Below are 8,490 nucleotides of genomic sequence, written 5' to 3'. Positions count from 1 at the left end.
GGATTGAGGTGTAGTTATCTCCCCTGGGGGTGATATCTCGCTTGCCCTCTCTCTGCATCTCTCTGTCTCTCTGCAGCAAGTGCACGCACCCTATGGCAAAAATCTTAAAAAAAAGAAAAAAAGAAAGAAAAGAAAATAACAAGTGTTGGCAAGAATGCGGAGCAATCAGAGCTCTTGTTCACTATTGATAAAAATGTAAAAATGGGACCGTCGCTATGGAAACAGGGAGCTTCCTCTAAATAGTAAACGTAAGATCAGTGTCTTACCCACCCCCGCCCAAGACTGTGCTTCACTGGAGAGGGTGTGACGCAGCTCACTGCAGGACCGAGCTGTTCACCAAAGTGCCACAGGTCACTGAAATTTGTTCAGGGGGTGAGAGTCACTGATGTCACTGCAGGCCTGGACCCTGTGCATCACACGCTCTCCCAGAGGAGCCCCCAAACCAGGAAGACAAACCCCGTCTTCATTCAGCGTTCCTCTAGCGCCCTCTGCTGACAGAGACCGGCATTGAGCTGGCAAAGGAGAAACGTTAAATGAGTCCAACTCCAGGGTCACCAACCCGCAAAGAGTGAGTTGGAGCAGAGGCTGGCCACTGGTAGCTGGCGCGGGTGCTTGTCAGATGCCATTCCAGCAGGACAGTCACATGTCATTGAGCTTCACTCTTATTTCACATCTGACCCGCCCGGGGCCTCCTGAAATCTGAATCTGTGAGCCGATGGGCTCGCTCCCTGCTGTATGATGTCCTGGGGCTCCCCACAGCGATGAAGGGGTTACCTTCATTTACATCTCGGCAGGGGGACCAGCAGTTGGCATAATGGCTATGTCGCTGGACTCCCATGTAGCCAACCGCGGTTCAAGTCCCGGACCCGGTGGCTTAAACTCACACCGGGCGCGTGTGCATGCGTGCCCAAGATCCCGAGAGGAGAATGGAGGAGCGGGGATTGTGGCATGGCTATCACCCCTGGGGGGGTGATTTCTCGCTTTCTGTCTCTCTCTCTCTCTCTGTCTGTCTGGCAAGCACACGCACCCTATAGCAAAAACCTCTAAAAAAAAAAATGAAGTAAAAAATAATAAATAAATAAAACCAAATAAAATAATTATTTTATAAAAAGAAAGAAATAGCTGGACTTCCTCTTTTTTAAAATATTTATTTGGGACCAGCAGTTAGCATAATGGCTATGTCGCTGAACTCCCATGTAGCCGGCAGCAGTTCAAGTCCAGGACCCGGTGGCTTAAACTCACTCCAGGAGCATATACATGCATGCCCAAGATCCTGAGAGGAGAATAGAGAAGGGATTGCAGCGTGGCCATCCCCCCCGGGGGGGTTGATTTCTCGCTTTCTATCTCTCTGTCTCTCTCTGTCTTTCTGGAGAGCGCATGCGCCCTATAGCAAAATCCTCTTCCCCCCAAAAAAATGTATTTATTCATTTAACTCCATTTGTTAAGGGAAAGTGAGGAAGCAAGCTGTCAGGTTTGGGACTCGAACCATGATCAGCCATGTGGGAGTCTAGCGCTCTTAACCACTATGCCACCTGCTGGCTGAATTCTCTATAAAAGTTAGTCCTGACCTGTTCCCAGCAGAAAGATGAAGGATTGGTGGGCGGATAGCCAGTCTCTGCCATGGGCCCCGAGTGAGCACCCTCATTTCTTTGAGGCTCAGTTTTCTGCTCTGAAAATGAAGCTACTCAATCTGCCATCTGCTCTGCCACGAGGACCCGGTGCGATAAATTAGGAAGCAAGTTTCTCGATAAACAGTCAGCACTGACCTGATCGCATCCCCTCCTCCAGCCCACCTCTGCCCGGTTAACCTGCCCCACTTCTCCCCACAGGCACCAACTGGATGATCGAGATCCTCTGCTTAATCCTGAAGGACGGGGACCCCTCCTGGATCCGCTCAGTGCCCATCTGGGAGCGGGCGCCCTGGTGCGAGACCATCATGGGCGCCTTCAGCCTCCCGGACCAGCCCCGGCCCCGCCTCATGAGCTCTCACCTCCCCATCCAACTGTTCACCAAGGCCTTCTTCACCTCCAAGGCTAAGGTCTGGGAAGTGAGGTGGGGGCAGGGCACGCAAAGAGCTGATGAATTCAGCCGCTATTTCCTGAGCACCTGCTCAGTGCCTGGTCCCAGTGCCTGGTCCCGATCTAGCACTGCAGACATAAGAGACGTTTCAAAAAGTTCAGGGGAGATGGAATTCAAATCCGAGTTTATGTTGGAGGGAAAAAAAAAAAATGAAATCCATGCATAGTTTTTCCATAATACAATTCTCTATAAACTTCTTGTTTTTTTTTTAGGTTTTGGCCATAGGGTGTGTGCGCTCCCTGGAGAGAGAGAGAGAAAGATGACGAGAGGGAAAGTAAGAAATCACCCCCAGGAGGTATGGCCATGCTGCAATCCCTTCTCCATTCTCTTCTTGGGATTTGGGGCATGCACGCACACACCCAGTGTGATAATTATTTTTGTAAGAATTATTTAATTTAACTACTTATTTATTTAAATTTGACCAGAGAGGGACAGGGTGAGAGAGAGAAAGTGAGAAAGCAAGTCCAGGTCTGGGACTTTAATCATGGTCGGTCTCGTGGGAGTCCGGAGCCCTTTACCACGCCACCTGCCGGCCTCCCAGACTGATTTTTAAGCCTGGTCCAGAGCTCGAACCATAGTCGGGCCACGTGGGAATCTAGCACCATAACCACCAAGCCATCCGCCGGCCCCTTCCAGGAACTTTGACGACCCTCGTATGTACACAGAAATGCCTGCCCCTGGGACCAGCAGTTAGCATAATGGCTATGTCGCTGGACTCCCACGTAGTCGACCGCAGTTCACGTCCCGGACCCGGTGGCTTAAAACTCACACCGGACGCGTGTGCGTGTGTGCCCAAGATCCCGAGAGGAGACTGGAGGAGAAGGGATTGCGGCGTGGCCATCCCTGGGGCGGGGGGGATTTCTTGCTCTGGCTCTCTGTCTGTCTCTGTCTGTCTGGCGAGTGCACGCCCTATAGCAAAAACCTCTCCAAAAAAAAGAAAGAAATGCCTGCCCCTGTGAGCCAGCAGTCTAAAGGTGGACAGACAGATGATAAGTGGAATCAGTAAGAAAACGTGTTTAGTGTGTCGGATGGAACACGCATACATCGGGAAGGAGGGTCGGGGGTGAGGGCTGCAGCATGTCTGACAGCGGGAAGAGCAGGCAGGAAGGCCCTGGGCACCCGGAAGTCGGTGACTAAAGCCAGTGAGCAAGAGGGAGTAGGAGTGAAGCGAAGTGGGGGAACGGAACCAGAGCCCAAGTGCAGGGTGGGCCGCAGGAGGCCCGCGGACTCTGCGGGGAGGGCCCTGAGCTGGCCGAGGGCTCGCCCACGCCCTCTGGCGGCCGGGGAGGACAGCGTCAGGGAGGCCCGTGAGAGGTGGCGAGGGTGGCTAGGCAGGGGTGCCATGTGGGTGGAGGGCAGGGACTAGGCCTGGGTGCAGACGGTAGGTGGAACCAGGAGGATTAGCTGAGGGGCTGGATTTGGGTGCGAAATAAAGAGACGAGTCAGGGGTGACCCTGAGGTTTTGGCGCTAGTGGCTGTCAGGGCGGGGCTGCCATCACTGAGACAGGGAGACAGTGCAGAGCCCTGGGGCGCTGGGGCCACCACGTCCGGGGGTGGTGGCCAGTCAGCACTGAGACTGGTCTGGATTTGTGGCTGATGCAGCTATGTGCAACCCCCTGGTACACAAGGAGACCTCGAAGGTTCATGGGAAGATAGAATTATCCCCCAGCTGAGGTGGTTTGAATCCTGGTCTAGCGGCTTGACAGATGTGGGTCATGGGTGTGTGCCCAGAATCCCAAGAGGAGAGAGAAATGGAGAAGGGATTGTGTCATGACCTTGTCCCATGGTGGTGGTGGTGGGGGGGTGCTCTCTCCCTCTCTCTGTCTCTCTGTCTCTGCAGAGCACATGTGCCCTCTGGCCAAAAAAAAAAAAAAAAAGGAAAAATTACCAGGTTCCTCTAGTGCAAAACATTTGGAGTTCAGTGTTTTCATAATACACGTTCTCCAGAAACTCTTCGGAGACCCCGCGTGTATCCTGTCGTTAAGTGAAGCCAGGGGTCACGTGGGCGTGGGCAGCAGAGGGGAGCCTGCGCCCGAAGGTCCCCAGGCCCACACGTGAGGATGCGCCGGAGGGCCCCAGAGCTCCGCAAAGCTGAAGTCCTCACAGTCAGTTCATGACAGTGGAGGGACATGGGGACATCAGCTCAGGGCAGAGGGCCCCGGGCAGGGTCCAGGAGAGCCGGGAGGAGCTCCCAGCTGTCCTCTCCCAGGGGTGTCCCATGGACAGAGCTTGATTCGCTCAGCAGTGACGTGAGACGCCGCGGAGCGCTGGAGTGCCACCAGCCGGGCAGCCCAGCCAGGCCGTGGTGCTGGAAAGGCGGGGCCAGCTTCTCTTCTCGCTCGGTCCACGCCTTTGTCCCCATCGCTCCCGTCCTGGATCCCACGCCTTTATTTATTTTTTTGGTCAGAGGCTGTGCACCTACTGGAGAAAGATGGGGTAGAAGGGAGTGAGAAATCACCCCTCCAGGGGATGGTCATGCTGTAGCCCCTTCTCCTCCACTTCTTCCTCCTTTGGGGATTTGGGGAATGCAAGCCACCAGGTCTGGAACTTGAACTAGGCAGTCACCCAGGTGGAACCCAGCAACTTAACCACCATGACACCAGCTGGCCCCCTGCTCCACTCAGTTCCCTGAAGCCAAACTGTCCCTCCACTTGGCACCAGAGTAGCGTCCCTTCTAGAACCTGGTCCCCAGGAGAAGGCGGGCTGAGCTGAGCTGCCGTTAGCCGGGAAGTCCCCCAGACGTCTGCCCTGCGTCTTTCCTGCTGCACCGTGAGAGGGGCTGGAGGACAGGTGGGCTCAGGCTGGGGCCCATCTGTCTGACAGCCCTCCTCTCCCCGACGCCCGCGGCAGGCAATCTACCTGGGCCGGAACCCTCGGGACGTGGTGGTCTCCCTCTATCATTACTCCAAGATCGCCGGGCAGCTGAAGGACCCCGGCACGCCCGACCAGTTCCTGCAGGACTTCCTCAAAGGCGAAGGTGAGGACGGGGCGGGGCGGGGGAAGGATGGGCACAGCCCTGGGAGGAAGGGAGAGGACCCAGACAGAAAGAAGGACAGAGGAGGGGCGGGGGCAGGCCGCCGTGCAGGGATGAAGCATGGCGCTCTGCGAGGCTGGCACACTTGCCAAAGTTCCAGGGTCACGTCTTATTTCTTTTTTAAAATAATTTTTTAAATTTTTTATTCATGGTTATTATTTCGTTTTTATTATTTTGAAGTTGATCAGAGAGAGACAGAGACAGAGAAGGAACGTGAGAAAGCAAGCTGCCGGGTCTGGGACTCAAACCACGGTCAGCCATGTGGGAGTCCAGCCACCCTAACCACACGCCACCTGCCAGCTCCCCGTGTTCACTTCTAAGGGCCTCTCTGAGTACTCTGGGCCCTGTGCCCATGATCGGGACCAACTAAGGCTGGGCGTGGATTGTGGCACAGAAACACCGGCAGAGGCGACTCAGGGCTCAGCTGTCTCTGTCTCTGTCTGTCTCTATATCTCTCACTCATGGAGAAAAGAAAGAAAGGGAGAAAGAAAGAGAGAAAGAGAAATAATAAGAACAAATAAAAATTAATACAATCAAAAAACAGTTTGTGTTTATTATTATAAAAAAGAGTACAGAGACAGAGAAGAGACCAAGAGAGACAGAGACTGGGAGACGTGGAGGGATAGGTGGAGATCAGAAGGCTGGGAGAGAAACTGAAAGGCAATGAAAGATACCGAGACAGGAGAAGACAGGTCAAGAGACATAGAGTACACAAGAGATGGAGAAAAGGAAAGAGACGGAGAGAGACATATGAGAGAGTCTTCAAAAAGTTCATAAAAAATGTATATTATAAAGAAAACTATGTGTGGGGGCTGGCGGGTGGCGTGGTGGTTAGGACACTGGACTCCCACATGGCCGACCACGGTTTGAGTCCCGGACCTGGTGGCTTGCTTTCTCACTCTCTTTCGCTGGTTCCTCTCTGGTCATATTTAAATAAATAAGAATTTATTTAAAAAAAAAAAAAAAGAAAGAAAGAAAGAAAGAAAACTAGGTATGGATGTCAAACTTTTTTTTTTTTTGAGAGATTTTTCACTGTAGGGCGCGTGCGCTCGCCAGACAGACAGAGAGAGACAGAGAGACAGAAAGCGAGAAATCACCCCCAGGGGGGGATGGTCACGCCGCAATCCCTTCTCCTCCATTCTCCTCTCGGGATCTTGGGCACGCACGCACACGCGCCCGGCGTGAGTTCTAAGCCACCGGGTCCAGGACGCGAACCGCGGTCGACTACATGGGAGTTCAGCGACATAGCCATTATGCTAACTGCTGGTTCCTCATAATTTTTTTAAAAGAGTTACTTTATTTAACTTTATTTACTTATTTTAATTTGACCAGAGAGGTACAGAGAGAAAGTGAGAAAGCAGGCCACCATGTCTGGGACTCGAACCGCAGTCAGCCCTGTGGGAGTCCAGCGCCCTTTACCTCCACGCCACCTGCTGGCCCGACTCTCTTAAATGTTTACTAAAAAAAGGAGAGAGAGACTGCGAGAGGGATAAAAAGACAGGAATAAATGCAAGGAGAGACAGAGACAAAGCAGAGGCACGGGCTACCAGATGAGGCGGAGGCAGAGCCCCTAGGCCCCGCATCCCTTTCTCTGCTCCTGTCACAGACCCCAATTTTGGAGGGTGTGGGTGTGTGTGTTCGGGGGACCTGGCTGCGGGGGGCTGGATGGATGGACAGGAGGACATGGGCCGCCCAGGTGGGAAACGGGGCTCAGGTGGGAGAAGCCCTGAACTTGGCAGGGACTCAGGGGCTTGGGGGAGGGCGTCCGGCTCTGAGGGGCCGACCTGGGGTATGCACTGGGGACTACTGAGAGCCCTCACCCCAGAGCCCCTGCGGGTGGCCCTGCTCCGGCCCTCACCCCGCCTGCCCTCCGCCCGCAGTGCAGTTCGGCTCCTGGTTCGACCACATTAAGGGCTGGATTCGGATGCAGGGCAAAGAGAACTTCCTGTTTATCACCTACGAGGAGCTGCAGCAGGTGAGCCCCCTCGCCCGCACCCCAGCCCCCACTGCCTCCATTCCTGTGCCCAAGGCCTGCCCTGCCTCCCAGGGCCCCGGGCACCAGGTACTGCGGAGAGCCGAGAGTGGGAGACAACGCGGCCAGCAGGTGAGACACAGGCGTCAGCTGGCCAGAGAGCCAAGCAGAAAACCGAGCCGGGAAGTAGGATGAGAACGGGTGTGGGGGGACCAGCAGACGGCATAGTGGCTATGTCACTGGACTGGACTCCCATGTAGACTGCGGTTCAAGTCCCAGACCCAGCAACTTAAAAACTCATGCCAGGCGTGTGTGCGTGCATGCCCAAGATCCCGAGAGGAGAATGGAGAAGGGATTGCGGCGTGGGCATCCCTCAGGAGTTGATTTCTCGCTTTCTGTCTCTCTGTCTCTCTCTGTCTCTCCAGATAGTGCACGCGCCCAATAGCAAAAATCTCTCAAAAAAAAAAAAAAAAAGGAATAGGCATTGGGGGGCCGGCAGATGGTGTAGCAGTTACATCATTGTACTCTCGCGTGGCCAATTGCAGTTCAAGTTCTGGGTCCAGTGGCTTGAAAATCACTCTAGGTGCGTGTGTGTGAGTGCCCAAGATCCAGGAAGAGAACGGAGGAAAAGGGATTGCAGTGTGGCCACCCCCCCTGGGGGATGATTTCTCACTTTCCCTCTCACTGTCTCTGTCTCTCTCCCTAGTGAGCACATGCACCCTAAGGCAAAAACGTCTTTTGTTTTTTAAAGAATTATTTTACTCAACTTTATTTATTTATTTATTTATTTATTTATTTTTATTTTACCAGAGAGAAACAGAGTGGGAGAGAGAGGAAAAATGAGAAAGCAAACAGCCAGGTCTGGGACTCAAACCATTGTCAGCCATGTGGGAGTCCAGCGCCCTTAACCACCACACCACCTGCCGACTCCAGGCAAAAACTTCTTTGAAAAAAAAAAAGAATCAGGTGTAGGATCAACAGGTGGCATAGTAGTTAAGGTGCTGGACTCCCACATGGCTGACTGGCTGGAGTCCCAGACCTGGCACCTTGAAGCTCACCCTGGGCACATGTGAGTGTGTGCTGAATATCCCAAGAGGAGAAGGGAGAAAAGGGGAGTGTGGCATGGGCATTCTCACTGGGCGGGGAGTGATTTCTCACTTTCCCTCTCTCTGTTTCTGTCTCTCTGTCTCTTTCTCCAACAAGCTCAGGCACCTATGGGGGAAAGAAAAAAAAACAGGTGTGGATGTGATTTAAAATAGGGTGGTCGGGAACCAGCAGTTAGCGTAATGGCTATGTCGCTGGACTCCCACGTAGTCGACCGCGGTTCGTGTCCCGGACCCGGTGGCTTAAAACTCACGCCGGGCGCGTGTGCGTGCGTGCCCAAGATCCCGAGAGGAGAATGGAG

General features: G+C 53.7%; 1 protein-coding gene across 1 annotated transcript in view; it reads left to right on the top strand.

Moving 5' to 3' along the window:
• SULT2B1 (sulfotransferase family 2B member 1) overlaps positions 1 to 8,490 on the top strand; it is a 48,165-nt gene that overhangs the window by 33,551 nt on the left and 6,124 nt on the right. Inside the window, exons 3-5 of the mRNA XM_006160194.3 lie at positions 1,830 to 2,038; positions 4,930 to 5,056; positions 6,994 to 7,088. Coding sequence (XP_006160256.1) covers positions 1,830 to 2,038; positions 4,930 to 5,056; positions 6,994 to 7,088 — 431 coding nt within the window. The remainder of the gene's footprint in view (positions 1 to 1,829; positions 2,039 to 4,929; positions 5,057 to 6,993; positions 7,089 to 8,490) is intronic.

The sequence above is a fragment of the Tupaia chinensis genome, unplaced genomic scaffold (assembly GCF_000334495.1).
Source record: "Tupaia chinensis unplaced genomic scaffold, TupChi_1.0 Scaffold000673_1, whole genome shotgun sequence".
Taxonomy (NCBI): domain Eukaryota; kingdom Metazoa; phylum Chordata; class Mammalia; order Scandentia; family Tupaiidae; genus Tupaia; species Tupaia belangeri.
The sequence above is the reverse complement of the archived record's forward strand: the minus strand, read 5'-3'. Positions and strand labels throughout refer to the sequence as shown.